Raw genomic sequence first — 16,992 nt, 5'->3', positions numbered from 1 at the left:
CCTCACCCACGATCTTTCCTGTATCGCCACTATATCGAAAGCAGGATTCAAATTCATTTCACTTGCACTTTATGTGCAATGTGACGAATACAACTGATTGTATTGTATTGGATTCATCTCCTGGTCTCCTCCATTAACATTACAATTCCTGGAGCCTTAATCCGCTTTAGCGTTGGTACTGACAGTAACAAAGGTGAAGGACATAAATTAAACAAACAAACTTGGCCGTACCTGTACAGTAAAATCTTGTACTCTAATTATTTCCTTTGAAAGGCATCTTTATTGATCCTGACAATGTGAATTATTGCTACTTGCTCTCAGTATTGGTGATGTTCTTCTTTCCCCCCCCCCCCCGATATGGTTCAATTTGCCTTTCTCCACCACTATCATTTGTCCTGACCATCTTACTGAGACTCACCATGCTATTCCCCATTCACCTTCACTGAAGCTACCGTCAGCCCCAGGGGTCAGTTTCCATTCCCATGTTAATGGCCTCAAACACAAGCTCTCCAACACTAATGGTAGCCTGTCTTGCGATGGTGGCAATTTCCTTAACTGAACATTGTGAAAAATACCAAGCCATTATTTTCGTATCAAGCCCAACTAACTGCCTTGCTCACACGATCACAAGGAGAACGTACAAACTCCACACAATAGCACACACGGTCAGGATCAAAACAAGGTCTCCGGCGTTGTGAGGCAGCAGGTCTAACAGTTAAACCATAGGAATTCATAATTTGATGAATCTATGTTAAGGCACATTAAGCATGATAGATCAAGGATGAAGAGAACATACAACAGTTTAAGATGCATTGAGGCAGCAATTAAGGAACACCTATTCTGGTTGCTTTTTACATTGGTTGGAGCAAAGGCGCTATATAAATCCCATCCATTATTATTATTATCTGATTCCACTACCAGGAAAGAAGAACTAAGAGCAGGTCATAACAATGATGTTGATTTTGTACATTTTAAATGTTTGGATTTGTATGTTATTTGACCTCTGCAAATGGCCCCCATTGTATAGGGAGGTGGTGCGAAAGCAAGATAATGTAGAACCAGTGTGAATGGGCATTCGATGGGTGGTGGGCCAAAAGGCCTGTTTCCATGCAGTAGCTTTAAACTAAACCAAAGCCAAAAGCAATTAGAGAGTTCATTGAGCAGTGACATGATAATACAGGACATTGCTCAGTTAGTCTCCCGATGGTTTCAATGAGAAAGTTGGATTTGTTTTGCAGGTGACATCAAACAGGAGATCACTACGTATCGCGAGGGTCCTGTGTATCAGCGCCGGGGGTCTCTGCAGCTGTGGCAGTTCCTAGTCGCCCTCCTGGACGATCCATCCAACTCCAACTTCATTGCTTGGACCGGCCGAGGAATGGAATTCAAACTCGTTGAACCAGAGGAGGTGAGAAGATAGATCGATAGGTTCTTTAAAGGGTCTGTCCCACTTTCACGACCTAATTCGCAACCTTTTTTTACTCGTGGACATTTTTCATTATGTGGGGGAGGGCGGGGGGGGGGGTAAATGGAGGTAGGGAAAAGTGTCCTTGGAGCTTGAGGTTAGAGGTTTATTTTGGACAAGAGGTGGTAATGATTGTAATTGGTAGCTGTCCAGTTCATCACGCAGAAGAGAAAGCTGTTGTAAAACTGTTGGAAATTAGTGCAACCAGTGCTCTTGCAGAAAGCAATACTCTAGAAATATGCACAAGGTATAGCTAAACAGGGCGGCACAGTGGTACAGCTGTAGAGTTGCTGCCTTACTGTGCTTGCAGCGCCGGAGACCCTAGTTCGATCCCGACTATGGGTGCTGTCTGTACAGAGTTTGTACGTTCTCCCCATGACCGCGTGGGTTTTCTCTGAGATCTTCGGTTTCCTCCCACACTCTAAAGATGTACAGGTTTGTAGGTTAATTGGCTTGGTATAAGTGTAGATTGTCGCTAGCGTGTGTAGGGTAATGTTAATGTGCGGGGATTGCTGGTCGGTGCGGACTCGGTGGGCCGAAGTGCCTGTTTCCGCGCTGTATCTCTAAAACCTAAAAAAACTAATATAAATAAAAGAGATGGTGTTTCAAGAGTCAAGAGCATGTAATTGTTACATGTACCAACAACAGAACAATGACCTTGTCATTTGCAGCAGCATAACAGGTCTGTAAACACAATATTCATAGAATATATATATAATAGACCAAAACAATTAATAACCATAACAAAGTCCTTAGTGCCAGAGAGAATCAATTGATATTCATAGTTGAGGTTAGTGTTGTGCAGTGTTCAAGAACCTGATGATTGCTGGAAAGAAGCTGTTCTTGAAGCTGGTGGTCACAGTTTTCAGGCTCCTGTACCTTCTTCCCGATGGTGGGAGTGATATGAGAGTGTGGCCATGGTGTTGTGTGGGTCTTGCAATGATATTTGCTGCTCCGTTTGAGGCAAGGCCTCCGATAGTTCCTATCGATGGTGGGGAGGTCAGTACCTGTGATGGACCAGGCAGTGTCGTTATTCTCCGTAATCTCCTTCATGCCTGGGAGTTCGAGTTGCAGAACCAGGCTGTGATGCAACCAGTCAGTGTGTATTTTCCTTCCTTTGAAAGAAAAATACACATTAAAATGAAATAATAAAGAAATGATTAAATCTCTAGGCCTGAATAAGCCAGATGGCAATGCAGCAGTGTTCACGGGATTTGGAACAGCCATAACATGCCAGTTATGAAGATAATATCACAGAGATCAGGAAGACCATTTCAAATTAAAGTATAAAAAGGAATGCGATGTTGAATAGAGCTAGACTGTCCTGTAACTTCTAGTTGCTAATTATAATGCAGCTACACAAAGGGTGATGGGGGTATGCATCAAGCTGCCAGAAGAGGTAGTTGAGGCTGAGACGATCCCAACGTTTATGAAACACTTAGACAGGTAAATGGATAGGACAGGTTTGGAGGGATATGGACCAAAGGCAGGCAGTTGGGACTAGTGTAGCTGGGACATGTTGGCCGGTGTGGGCTAGTTGGGCCGAAGGGTCTGTTTCCACGCTGATCACTCTGACTCTCTAGTGACGGGAAATTGCTTGACTGAGGGAAGTGTGATCATAAGATGGATGCAGAGTTGCATTTGGCCTATCCTGGTTCACTCAATTAGAACAAGATTATGTTGTTCTCCACTCGGAACTGCTTCCTGAGAGGTATTAATCTCGAACCTACCCACAATCAGTTTCAGGTACCGATATCTAAATGAGAGACAAGGTTCTATCCATGGATCTTGCAAATGAAAGCTTGAATTTCAAATGGTTTCATTTTCCATAATGATTAAAATCAAGCATTGTTCAAAGTTTACCACTGAGCTTCGCTTTGCCACGATGTCACCTTCGCTGGATTGCAACTCTGCATCTATTTTATGACCACACTCCCCTTAGACAGAAGATTATTGTAACCAGCGTAGCTCTGGAAACTGATTTAACTGAAACAAAGAAAAATACAGCGGAAGCCACAGTGTCAACGTCAAACACCTCACATTCCTCATTATACTGAAACTCTAATATTTAGACAATAGGTGCAGGAGTAGGCCAATCGGCCCTTCAAGCCAGCACCGATCATCCCCAATTAGTACCCCGTTCGTGTCTTCTCCCCATATCCCCTGACTCCGCTATCTTTAAGAGCCCTATCTAGCTCTCTCTTGAAAGTATCCAGAGAACCTGCCTCCATCGCTCTCTGAGGCAGAGAATTCCACAGACTCACAACTCTCTGTGAGAAAAAGTGTTTCTTCGTCTCCGTTCTAATTGGCTTACCACTTATTCTTAAACTGTGGCCCCTGGTTCTGGACTCCCCCACATAGGGAACATGTTTCCTGCCTCCAGTGTGTCCAAACCCTTAATAATCTTGTACGTTTCAATAAGAACATAAACAGTCTAGCACAGAACAGGCCCTTTGGTGCATAATGTCTCTGCCTGCAAATGATCCATATCCCTCCATTTCCCGCATATCCATGTGCCTATCTAAAAGCCTCTTAATTCCCACTGTCGTCTCTGTCTCCACTACCATCTCTTGCAGCAAGTTCCAAGCACCTACCACTCTGAATAAAGCAAACCTGCCCCATACATCTCCTTTAAAATTTGCCCCTCTCACCTTAAAGCCAAGCCCTCATGTCTTTGACATTGGATAGGAAATGTTCAGAGGGCTATGGGCCAAACACGGCCAAATGGATCTAGTTTAGAGAGGGCATCTTGATGGGCATGGATGATGTGTTCCGAAGGACCTGTTTGAATGTTGTATGACTATATGTCTCCCATCTCCACCCTGTGAGAAATGTTCTGACTGTCTACGCCTCTCATAATTTTGTATGCTTATATGAGTTCAGCTTTTGAGCACTATTTTGATTATTTGTGAAGGGTACTTCAAAAAGATTTAAACGAAAGATAGAAAATGTTGCACAGAATTCAGCTGTTATGTAAATAGATTTTCAAGGATCCATTTGTAGTGCTGCTGCTGTCTTCATGATCACCATAAAGTCTTACAGTTGGAGACAGTTCTGAAGAAAGCTGAAATTTGATTCCAGCTGCTTCATGTAAAACGGTTGAGACCAAACAGCAAGATGTCACTTGCTGGTGTTACATCTCTGGACTTTGATCAAGCATCTACAAGATTTTCCATCTATTATGCCTGAGTTCCCAATTTGCTTTCACGGCAGCCTGAGCTCTCCACCACTTACATTTCCACCATCAACTGAATTTTGGAAGTGCATATTTCATCCTTTTGAAACGGGCAGAATTTTGATGGAAGACTTTCTCTGATTGTGCACTTTACTGATTCATGTCAACATTGTGAAATATATACATCTTCTCGATGCGCTGGGACGCATCCTCAGTGATGTGACCTGGGGTCATCGGGTGTTTCGGGTCTCACAACATCAGACACCCGCGCCCAGGCGACCCAGCCGGGGTTGATCAGGCCCCAGCTTGCATCCCAGCAGCAACCGCCCATGGATCAACCATCTTAATAACTACTCTGCAGGGGTTGGGAGACTCTAGTGCGTGGAGGGACTGGGCTCTGTGGGGTGAGTCCTGGCCGGGTTCCTCCTGCGTCTCACCAGGTTCAAGGCCTGTGTGCTGCACCTCTTTCTCCTTCTCCGAGCATCTCATTCTCGCCTGATGGATTTTTAGGTGGTTCATTAGACCTTTCCGTTAGTTTATTTGGTGTCTTTCTCACGATAGACACAGACTGGGGTGCGAACCCAACATGTCCGGGTTGTGTGATGTGTGACTTATAGCTAGCTACATGTCGCTAGGTTTCATGCTCACCTCTGTAGCTGGGATCTCCAAGTGTTGGACAGGATATTGCCTTATTAATTTTGTTTTGCAGTTTGGCCCCATCTGCCTGAATTGGGGTAAATCTATGGAGCAGGTCAGCTGATATATCAACTATTTGAGCATCATCTAATGTTATAGGCAGAACTAAGTCAGACACAAAATGCTGGAGTAACTCAGTGGGACAGGCAGCATCTCTGGAGGGAAGGAATGGGTGACGTTTCGGGTCAAGACCCTTATTCGGACTGAAGAAGGGTCTTGATCCGAAACATCACTGATTCCTTCTCTCCAGAAACGCTGCCTGTCCCGCTGAGTTACTCCAGCTTTTGGTGTCTATCTTCAGTGTAAACCAGCTCCTTCCTGCAGTTCCTTCCTACACAAGAGATCTAAGGGCTGCCTATGGGCAATTGAATCAGGTGGATATGAAGAGGCAATGCGTCCAGTCAAACCATGCAACTTGGGCACTTGTTCATCTGCCAGATTCCATTAAGGACCAACAGTCCAGCTGAGTTTGCTGTTTGCGAATTTATGTGCAATGGTACGATGTTTGTACAAGTGGTGCTTGGTGCTCAGATGGTTTGATTAAAACAGGGCAATTGGAACTTACATTTTGAAAAATTCCATTAGAGTGGGTAAACTTGCCAAGTCTACAGCTTGTTTCTACCTGATTTATAATGCTCATTATAATGCAATATTTCAACTAAATTCCTTCTCAACAGGGAGAGGGATTGAAAGATACGATGCAGTTATTAATGAAGGTCATTTTGAGTTAGAAAGCAGGAACTTTCAGACCATGAAATAAAATGCCCAGCTAAATTCAGATAAATGAGTTATTTAAAGATAGACACCAACTGCTGGGGTAACTCAGAGGGTCAGGCAGCATCTCTGGAGCAAAAGGGTGGCAGACGTTTCAAGTCAGGACCCTTCTTCATTTCTTCATGCTATTTGTTTAGAAAGACATTGTTCAGATTAGGATTGCCCATAAAAACTAGGCATACTTTTTAAAGTTTTAAGCAGTTTTAAAAGGAACCTGAGGAATCACGATCACAATGACAATAATACTTCATTAGCCAAGTACTATATGTTTTGCACCATACAAGGAATTTCATTTGCCAAGTCAGTTATACAAATAAAAAGCAACGGAACACACAAAACACATTTTAACATAAACATCCACCACAGTGACTCCTCCACATTCCTCACTGTGATGGAAGGTGAAAATAAAGTTCAGATCTCTTCCCTCTTGACTCCCATAGTCGGAGGCGTTTGGGCCCTCTGCATCGGGGCGATCAGCTCCTGCATCCGGGGGATGTCAGCTCCCCCACTCCGGCGATCGAACCTCGCGTCAGGACTGGTCGAGACTCTGCGTCGTTGGAGCTCCCGACTAGCTTCTCCCGAGACCTGAGAGCTCACGATGGTAATGTTCGCAGGCTGCGGTTGGAGCAATCCCAGGCAAGGGATCGACTCCGATGTTAAGTCCCCGCTCCAAGGTGGGGCTCAAAGTCAGTCCGAGGAGCTCATCGATGTTAGGCCGCAGAGCTACGGGAGATACGATCCGGAAAAAAAATCGCATCTCGGGCAAGGTAAGAAACTGATAAAAAGTTTCCGCCAACCACCCCCCCTTCCCCCAACATAAAACAAACCAGAGATAATTTACACAAACTTTTAAAACACACTAAAAAAAAATTTAAATGATGAAAAAACAGACAGGCTGTTGGCGGGGCAGCGAATCGTGCGCGCCCCCTGGTGGTTCACACAAAGGGTGGCGGGTGCGTGGAACAAGCTGCCAGAGGAGGTAATTGAGGCAGGGACCATCCCAATGTTTAAGAAGCAGTTAGACAGTACATGGATAGGACAGGTTTGGAAGGATTTGGACCAAATGCTGGCAGGTGGGACTAGTGTAGCTGGGACATGTTGGCCAGTGTGGGCAAGTTGGGCCATAGGGCTTGTTTCCATACTGTATCAGTCTATGACTCTATGACATGAATTCGACATCTCTAGTCTTCTGCCCTCCTCTCCTGCTCAATATAATCTTACAGAAGCTCATAGCCCCTTGCTACCGTTCTCTTTTTTCCCCAAGGTAGAGGAGGCTAGAACTAGAGGACATAGGCTTACAGTGAGAGAGAAGAGACTTATGAGGGACCTCAGGAACAACTTTTTCACACAGTGGATATTCCGTGTCTGGAGAGAGCTGCCAGAGGAAGCTAGAGAAACCGATACAATTATGTCTTTTAACAAGAACATTTGGACAGATATAGGGATAGGAAAGGATTGGAGGGAAGTGGATCAAATGCAGGCAAATGGGACTAGCCCAATGTGCCAACTTAGTCAGCATGGATAAAGTGGGTCGCATGGCCTGTTTCCATGTTGTACAGCTCTGTGACTATACAGACACCAAGTCTGCATTGTGAATGCCACACAAAAGCTTGTGCTGGCTATTTGTTCTCCCGATTAGGTCTATTCAGTGTCTTTGCTGTCTTTGCTTTGTTGAACATAAAACACATAGGATAATGGTGAAGGGAGGAGGGGGTGGTGATATGTTGGGATGGAGGGGAGGGGGGTGAGGAGGAACTGTGTTCATTGTTTATCTCAGTCCCAAACTCTGTCCAGCGATTTCTGTTGGTAAACACAGGAGTGGCTAGACACAAAATGCTGGAGTAACTCAGCAGGTCAGGCAGCATCTGTACAGAAAAGGAATAGGTGACGTTTCGGGTCCAGACCCATCACCTATCGAAACATCAACCATCCAAGGGTCTCGACCTGAAACATCACCTATTCCTTTACTCCAGAGATGCTGCCTGACCCACTGAGTTACTCCAGCATTTCGTGTCTATCTTCGGTGTAAACCAGTATCTGTAGTTCCTTCCTACACAGGAATGTGGCTGTTAGCCAAGCATTTGTTTGGCTCACCTGGAGTGTCCAAAGGTCGGGCCACTCAGAAATACCTCCTTAAAAAAAAAGACTCCTATATTCCCCCTGATTTTAGCCCTCTACATAAAGCCATAAGCTTCTCCCAAGTTCTGTATCAGTTTTCTTAGATGAATGGATCTATGCAGTACAGCAAAAGGCTGTATGATCCACCTTGTCCATACTAAACAAATTAGCACACTGGGCTAGTCCCATTTGGCTCATAGTCTTCTAAACCCCCCTATCTGTCTTGTAAAGGTCATCATTGTATCCATTTCTATAGCTTCCTCTGGCTGCTCATTCTAGATATGAACTTTATATGAGTGAAAAAATTGACATTGAGGTCCCTCTTAAATCACTTCCTTCTCATCTTAAGTCTATGAACTCTTGTTTTAGAATCATCTACCTTAAGGGGAAAAGGCTGTGAGTGATCACTTTATCCAATGATCTTGTACACCTTAATAAGGTCATCCTTCAACCTCCCTCCCACGCTTTGAAGAGAAAAAAAAATCCAAGCCTATCTAACCTCTCTCCATAACTCAAGCCTCAAGCCCAGGTACCATCCTGGTGAGTTTCTTCTGTAACCTTCCCAAAGTAAAAACCTTCTTTGTAGCCGGGCTTCACAGTCTTTGTGTAGCTTTTCCAATACTTTGGATGTAAATAGTATTGGACTTTGTTCTGCCACACCAACCTGCTCAGTACATTAACTCATCCAAGCGGATGATTAGCCCAGTACCATGCTGATCTGTAATGTGACCATCACGGTAATGCCTGGCGTTTAGCACTCTCATTAATTCCTGACTGATAATGATTTATAGTCTTGTCTCTGTGAAATAATTGTTCTCCCTCCCTAGTGCCCATACTTCTATCCCACTAGGGTGGCCATTGTGTGAAGTTAGAATGTAGGCACTGGCATCTTTTTCACCAATAGGCATGTGCCATATCATTGCTTCATCGTGTCTATGCACATGTACTCTTGGCCATACTTACTGGACTCCAATGAGAAATGTAATTTCTCATGTATTTTCACCTTTCTCTAGTTCTGGACAATACCCCTTATTGAGATAATGTATATAAAAAATATATATATATTTGAAAAACAGATGTTCAAGGGGAAATGGGCGTAAAAGCCACTAAATGCCGAGCTGAGCCGACATCTGAGGGTTTTAAAAGAGGAGGCTGCTGTATAATAATCTTCCAGAATGGCCTGGATTTTAAAATGGTGTTTAAGGTAGGGAAGTAATCCAAAATCAAAAGCAAACTAAGGGCCATTTAACTTGACAATAGTTGCAGGGTTTGTTCTGGAATCTGTTATTATGTCACCTCTACTTAGAAAATACAAACCAGTGTGGATTTACGAATGTAGAGTTACATTTGATTAGTCAATGATCACTGGATGGATACTGGAATTGAATCTTTGGTGGATGTAACCAGTAGAGAAGGTGCAAGGAAAACAGCAGTTCTAGTATATTTGGATTTCCAAAAGCTCCCAATAACACACAAAACACAAGTTTGTTGCACAAAATCAAGGTTTATAAGGATGGGGATAATATATTAGCATGAATTAACCAACAAAAAGCAGAGAAGGAAGAAACAACTTATTTTTCAGATCAGTCTGAAGAAAGGCCCCGACCAGAAATGACATCTATCCATTCCCAACACATTATGGCTCAGCTGGTAAAGCAGGAGAGACCTGTGGAGTTTGCACGTTCTCCCTGTGAACGCATGCGTTTTTTCCGGGTGCTACGGTTTCCTCCCACATCCCAGAGACGTGTGGGTTAATTGGCCTCTGTAAATTGCCCCTAGTGTGCGGGAATGGATGAGAAAGTTGGATGATTGAACTAGTGCGAATGGGTGATCGACGGTCAGTAAGGACTCAGGGGGCCGAAAGGCCTGTTTCCATGCTGTATCACTAAACAGCAAAGATACTGCCTGACCTGCTAAGTTCCTCCAGCACGTTGGCTTTTTGCTCAAAAGTTCCTACAACTGCAGTTTGTGTCACCAGCTTAGGTGGACAGGTCATTACTTCAGCAATTCTCACCATCTTGGATCTCAGCATTTTGTAATTTGTCTTCATGACTTTGACTAGAAGAAAAGTGCAAATAATCCAACTTAGCCTGCTGCATGAAGCAAGGTGGAAAATTAACGTGTGAGGAGAAGTGAAAGAGGCTGCAAAAGGATATTTAATACATGGATTGGACTGTTGAGTATAAAGAAACATGTTACATGAATGCTGACTCAGGGTTATTTTCTGGCATTCTTAAAGAACTAGAGCTGGCGTCTTCTTGTTCGGCTCAGCTCAGAAGCACTAAGTCACACGATGCTAACTGTGTGGGACACTAAATGAGCAATTGCTTTCTTCCAGGCTGTGCATCATTTTTATTTGCTGACATGGATAAGGCATCGTTCCCTATCCAGTGCCAAATGCTGACAATTGAAAAATCACTACATTTACATCAGAGCAATGAGCTGATAAGATCAGTGGCATGTCCATTAGTGTCAATGTTTAAATGATGAACCCTTTCAACAAACTTACTCTTCCTCGATGTTCAAAGCTGACAGAAAATATTATGCATTCAGGCACATTGTTAATCTAAGAGTTAGCAGCACAGTTAATGCACTAAGCCTTTGAGATATCTCAATCTATACTGTCCTTTTAGGAGTAGTAGCCAGTCTGCCTCAAGTTAATGCTGCTTAAATGGTAGAGTCAGGTGGTCCGAAGGCCTTTGGCGCACTTGTCTTCATTGGGAAGGGCATTGATTTGGCGCATCATATTGTGCGGGAAGAACTCACCAGATCAGGCAGCATCTGCAGAGCCGCCTGGCCTTCCTTCCTCCAGCACTTTGTGTTTTGCTGAAGATTCCAGCATCTGCATTTCCTTGTGTCTCCCAGTTGCTATATCATAATGCATCTGCATAAGCTGTTGGTGAGACCGCACTTGGAGTACTGTGTGCAGTTCTGGTCATTCAGCTAGAGCAAAGATGTCATTAAGTTGGAAAGGGTGCAACAGAGATTCACCAGGATGTTACTTGGGTTGCGGGTTTGAGTTATCAAGAGAGGTTGGATAGGCTGGGATTTTATTTCTTCGGGGAGTAGGAGGCTGAGGGATGACTTATTGAGATGTATAAGATTATGAGGAGAATTTGGGCGGCGCAGTGGTAGAGTTGCTGCCTCACAGCGCCAGAGACCCAGGTTCGATCCTGACTATGGGTGCTGTCCTTGTGACTGCGTGGGTTTTCTCCGGGTGCTCCGGTTTCTTCCCACACTCCAAAGACGTACAGGTTTGTAGGTTAATTGGCTTCTGTAAATTGTAAATTGTCCCTAGTGTGTAGGATAGTGTTAGTGTATGGGGTGATCACAGGTCGGGCCGAAGGGGTTTGACCATGCTGCATCTCGGAAGTCTAAAGGAGCATTGATGAAGTGAATGCTCATAGTCTTTACCTCAGGGTAGAGAAAGAGCGAAACATTTTTAAAGGAGATGTCTACAATTAGAGGACATAAGCTTCAGGTGAAAGGGAAGTAATTTAAGAGAAACTTCAGGAGTAACTTTTTTCTTCAAAAGGATAACCTATATCTGGAATTAGCTGCCAGAGGAACAGATAAAAGTGAGTACAATTACAACTTGTAAAAGATATTTGGCCAGAGATATGAAAAGGAAGGATTTAGAGTGTTATGGGCCATCTGCAGGCAAGCGAGACTAGCCCAATATGCTAACTTAGTCAGCATGGACAAGCTTTACCCAAGGGCCTGTTTCTGTGGTGTGCGGGAGAGGGTTAGATTTAGCTCTTAGGGCAAAGAGAATCAAGGGATATGGGGGAAAAGCCGGAACGTGGTACTGATTTTGGACGATCAGCCATGGCAACTTTAAATGAAGCCTGCAAGGCCTTTGGATGCTCCTTAGCAAATTGAAGCTTGGAATGTAATTAAATACTTCTGAAATGTAGTGTCTGCCTTGCACTTTGGCAGCAGATTTACACACAGCAAGCTTCCACAATAATGAATGACCAGATAGTTCTGCTTTCAGTGATGTAAAAGATGTCGGCTTAGAGTTGAATATTGTCTACGGTACCTGGATAATTACTCTGCTCCATGTTAGTCGTTCATGTCAGTAAAGCAGGCTGGCCAGCATTTCAACGACTACAACTGCATGGCTGTTACAGCGGTCTACTTCCAATGCGAATGTAGGCAGAGGCATTAGTCCCGAGAGTGACTGGCACACCCTAAATAGCTTGCTCTGTTATCCCAGTTAGTAGAGGTGGTGGCACACTGGCCTAATTTGTCGAGCTGCTGCCTCACAATGCCAGAAACCCAGGCTAAATCCTGACCTCAGGTGCTGTCTGTGTGGAGTTTGCATATTCTCCCTGTGACAACATGGGTTTCCTCTGGATGCTCCGCTTTCTTCCCATGTCCCAAAGACATGCAGGCTTGTAGGTTAATTGCCTGCTGTAAAATTTGTCCCTCGTGTGGAGAAAGTGGATTCGACTGTAGGATAACATGGAACAAGCATGAACGGGTGATCAATGGATGGCATGGTCTCGGTGGGCTGATGGGCCCTGTTTCCATGCTGTATCTCTAAACTAAAGGTGATTAAACCTGTACTTGCTTCTAAGTTCATAAAAATTGACTGCAGAAAAGACCAAACAATAATAAAATCTTGAGCTTACACACCCTCTGAACATATGATAGCAAAGAAGATAATCATTTATGAATGATTACCCGATCTTCCCATCTACCTCAATATGGCATTGTGCTTTTTTTAATCTGCACTTTCTTTGTAGCTGTAACACAATATTCTGCCATTGGTTTATTTTCTCGTGCACAATCTGAAGCACTCGTGTACCTGTATGGTATGGATCTTGGTACATGCGTCAATAATGAACCAGTACCAACATTGTAACCAGGATTTCCTCATTTTGCAGGTGGCAAGACTTTGGGGAATGCAAAAGAACAGACCTGCCATGAACTACGACAAGCTTAGCCGTTCCCTTCGCTATTATTATGAAAAGGGCATCATGCAAAAGGTTAGTTTAATTCACTCATTATTTAAAAAACCTTAATAATGAAATTCATTGCCTATCAAGGTTGGTATCTCCATCAAGATTGTTGAGTATCAACTTTGATGGTTATGTGTTTAAGATCTGCTGTCTAGCCCTAAAAAACAGAATTTATATTTAGAAGCAGTAGAACAGGAACAGGAAATAGTACGACACAGGAACAGGCGCTTCGACCCACAATATCGGTACTGCACATGATGCCGAGATATCTCCTCTGTCTGCTCTTGATCTATATCCCTTCATGCGCTGTATATATCATGTGCCTATCTAAAAGCCTCTTAAACGCCAATATCATATCTGCCTCCACCACCACCCCTGGCAGTGTGTTCCAAGCATCCATCGCTCTCAGTGTAAAAAATCTTGCCCTGCACATCTCCTTTTGACTTTGTCACTTTGACCTGAAAGCTTTCCCCTCTCATCTTTGGCATTTCCGACCTGGGAGAAAGGACCTGACTGTCTACCTTATCTATTCAAGATAGACACAAAGTGCTGGAGTAACTCAACGGGTCAGGCAGCATCTCTGGAGAAAAAGGATGGGTGACATTTTTGGTCACGACCATCACCCATCCTTTTTCTTCAGCGATGTTGCCTGACCCGCTGACTGACTTCCAGCATTTTGTGTCTATCTTCGGTATATACCAGCACCTGGAGTTCCTTTGTATACATACCCTATCTACTCACATAATTTTACATTCTTCTATCTGTTCTCCCCTCAACCTCTGATGCTCCGGACAAAACAATCCAAGCTCATGGTTTATTCCCAACTAACTAACTCCCTTCACTGGAGCTCTCCGGCCACTGTTCTCCACGCGCTTGCAATGCCTTCTGTTGTATCAAGATTCCTTGATCAAGAGTACAGCAGTCCGATTATAGAGAGGCTCCTATCCTTCTCACAGGAGGACACCGTCCTTGTCCCAACAATCTAGCCTTTTATCTAAGCTCCCGCAATGTCCAGCTGATCTGATAATGTAAGCATGTGTAGGAAGGAATGCCTGCAGATGCCGCTTTAAACCAAAGATAGACACAAAATGCTGGAGTAAATCTGGAGGGACAGGCAGCATCTCTGGAGAGAAGGGATGGGTGCCATTTCGGGTCTGAAGAAGGGTCTCGACCCGAAACGTCATCCATTCCTTCTCTCCAGAGATGCTGCCTGTCCCGCTGAGTTACACCAGGTTTTTGTGTTTATCTTTGGTAATGTAAGCATCCTTGCAGAGTGATCAGTCTGGTCTGGGTGGGATGATGAAGCGTCTACAGGTCCAGGGTGGCCATCTGGCAATTCTGGCAAATGGCAGACAGGTTATTGCACTCAAGGGTTCTATGTGGAGAAAGATAATAAACAAAACAGCAAATGTAATCAACCTCAAAATAACCAAGAAGTCTAGCTGCAGTCCTTGTTTTTCCTTAGTTCATAACTTCATAAGTTATTGGAGCAGAATTAGGCCATTCGGCCCATCAAGTCTACTCCGCCATTCAATCATGGTTGATCTATCTTTCCCTCCAACCCCGTTGTTGTGCCTTCTCCCCACAACTCTTGACACCCGTACTAATCAAGAATCATTCAACGCCACCTTAAAAATATCTGTATTGACGGTATAAAAATATCAAGCCATTGACTTGCCCTCCACAGCCCTGTGTGGCAATGAATTGCACAGATTCACCACCCTCTGGCTAAATAAATTCCTCCTCATCTCATTTACTTTTATTCAATTTGATTTGTATAGAAACATAGAAAATAGGTGCAGGAGGAGGCCATTTGGCCCTTCGAGCCTGCACCACCATTCATTGTGATCATGGCTGATCATCCACAATCAGTAAGCCGTGCCTGCCTTCTACCCATATCCCTTGATTCCCCTAGCCCTAGAGCTCTATCAAACTCTCTTTTAAATTCATCCAGCGAATTGGCGTCTACTGCCTTCTGTGGCAGGGAAGTGCACAAATTCACAACTGTGTTACTAAATCACACAAAGCTTCATCTTTCAATTATTTCAACATGCTGGTTAGTTTAGTTTAATGATCCAACACGGAAACAGGCCCTTCACCCCACCGAGCCCACGCCAATCGATCACCCATGCTCTATGTTATCCCAGTTTCACATCTTACACGCTGGGGGAGATTTACAGAAGCCAATTAAACTGCAAACCTGCACATCTTTGGATCTGGGGAGGAACCGGAACACCCGGAGAAAACCCACGTGGTCATTGAGAGAACATACTAACTATACAGACAGCACCCACAGTCAAGATCGAACCCGGTTCTCTGGCTCTGCAAGGCAGCAACTCTATTTTGTGCAATGAATGTCATGGCCAGTTTTCAGATCCTCCTCTCCTGCCTTGAAACCCAAGCATAAAAGACATTATGTGATCAGAAGAAGCCAAGATTCCTGATATGGCTAACCTGTTCGGGTCCTTGTAGGTTACAATGTGTGCTTTCCCCAATAGAGTCATGGGGCCATAAAGCACGGAAATGTGCTCTTTGTGACCCAGCTTGATCAACCTCCCTGTACCTCAAGTCTTGGCAATGTCCTTGTAGATCTGTACATGACCTGGAGGTCAGGGTTCTCAGACTCCTGTACCTTCTTCCCACCGGTCAGGAAGATGGCAGCTGGCTTTGTCAGGAACTGTTAAAGGGGGGACATTTGAAAGAAAAATGAAGAAATGATTAATTAAGAGCTTCAAATCAGGCTACGGAGTGAAACATTGCTGGGGTTCTTGTACAGGTGAGCACAATGGTAGAGCTGCTGCCTGACAGCGCTTGCAGTGCCAGAGACCCGGGTTTGATCCCGACTACGGGTGCTGCCTGTATGGAGTTTGTACGTTCTCGCCATGACCTGCGTGGGTTTTCTCCGAGATCTTTGGTTTCCTCCCACACACCAAAGATGTACAGGTTTGTAGTTTAATTTGTAGGTTAATTGGCTTGGTAAATTAAATTTGTCCCTAGCGTGTGCAGGAGAACGTTAATAGGCAGGGATCTCAGGTCGGCGCGGACCCGGTGGGCCGAAGGGCCTGTTTCCGCGCTGTATCTCGAAACTAAACGAAACTAAACAACATGTTCCAATGGCCTTTGGTGTTTACAGGTGGCTGGCGAGCGATACGTGTACAAGTTTGTCTGTGAGCCGGAAGCGCTCTTCTCCCTGGCGTTCCCCGACAATCAGCGACCACTGTTGAAGTCGGAATTTGATCGGCACGTGAACGAGGAGGACACTGTACCCCTGTCACACCTGGATGAGACCACCAGCTACATGGCACACGCTGGCTGCATCAATTCACAGCACTACAACAAAGGATACATGTATTGATCAGGGGAACACTTGGTTTTTAATCTCTCTAATTGCACTGCGATAACTAATAGGAACCGGTAGTAATTATACATTAGAGTCTGTTGCTTCAGAAGTACATATAACCTGGGATATAAAGTCATAGCCTGTACGGTTGGTTGGTTTGTCTGCTTTTTTCTTGCATAAATCTCACCCCATTACATACACACCCTCTGCAAGTAACTTTGGTAGTTAGAGGTAACGATTCATCCCCAAGAAAGCAGAGAGCTAATTCATGACTCCAACCCCATAAATATTCTTGTTACTCTTCAATAAGCTTCCTTTGAAAACTGCTACTCGGTGCTTTATTGTGGAGCCATTCTATGCAACTTTCCTCGTAAACTCTGTCAGAATATTCTGGTGAATATATGAGGGACATCCAAATGCTCGTCACTGCCAAGTGGACAGATATTCTTTAGTTTCG

The 16,992-nt window shown here is 44.3% G+C and overlaps 1 protein-coding gene across 2 annotated transcripts in view; it reads left to right on the top strand.

Moving 5' to 3' along the window:
• The window catches only part of etv4 (ETS variant transcription factor 4), a 105,032-nt gene extending 88,347 nt beyond the window's left edge, over positions 1-16,685 (top strand). For both annotated transcript variants that reach the window (XM_033035271.1, XM_033035272.1), the window contains 3 exons: positions 1,239-1,408; positions 13,121-13,222; positions 16,329-16,685. In XM_033035271.1, the coding sequence (XP_032891162.1) occupies positions 1,239-1,408; positions 13,121-13,222; positions 16,329-16,550 (494 nt within the window). In that variant the 3' untranslated portion in view covers positions 16,551-16,685. The remainder of the gene's footprint in view (positions 1-1,238; positions 1,409-13,120; positions 13,223-16,328) is intronic.
• Positions 16,686-16,992: the final 307 nt, after the last annotated feature.

The sequence above is a fragment of the Amblyraja radiata genome, chromosome 16 (genome assembly GCF_010909765.2).
Source record: "Amblyraja radiata isolate CabotCenter1 chromosome 16, sAmbRad1.1.pri, whole genome shotgun sequence".
Classification (NCBI taxonomy): domain Eukaryota; kingdom Metazoa; phylum Chordata; class Chondrichthyes; order Rajiformes; family Rajidae; genus Amblyraja; species Amblyraja radiata.
The sequence above is the reverse complement of the archived record's forward strand: the minus strand, read 5'-3'. Positions and strand labels throughout refer to the sequence as shown.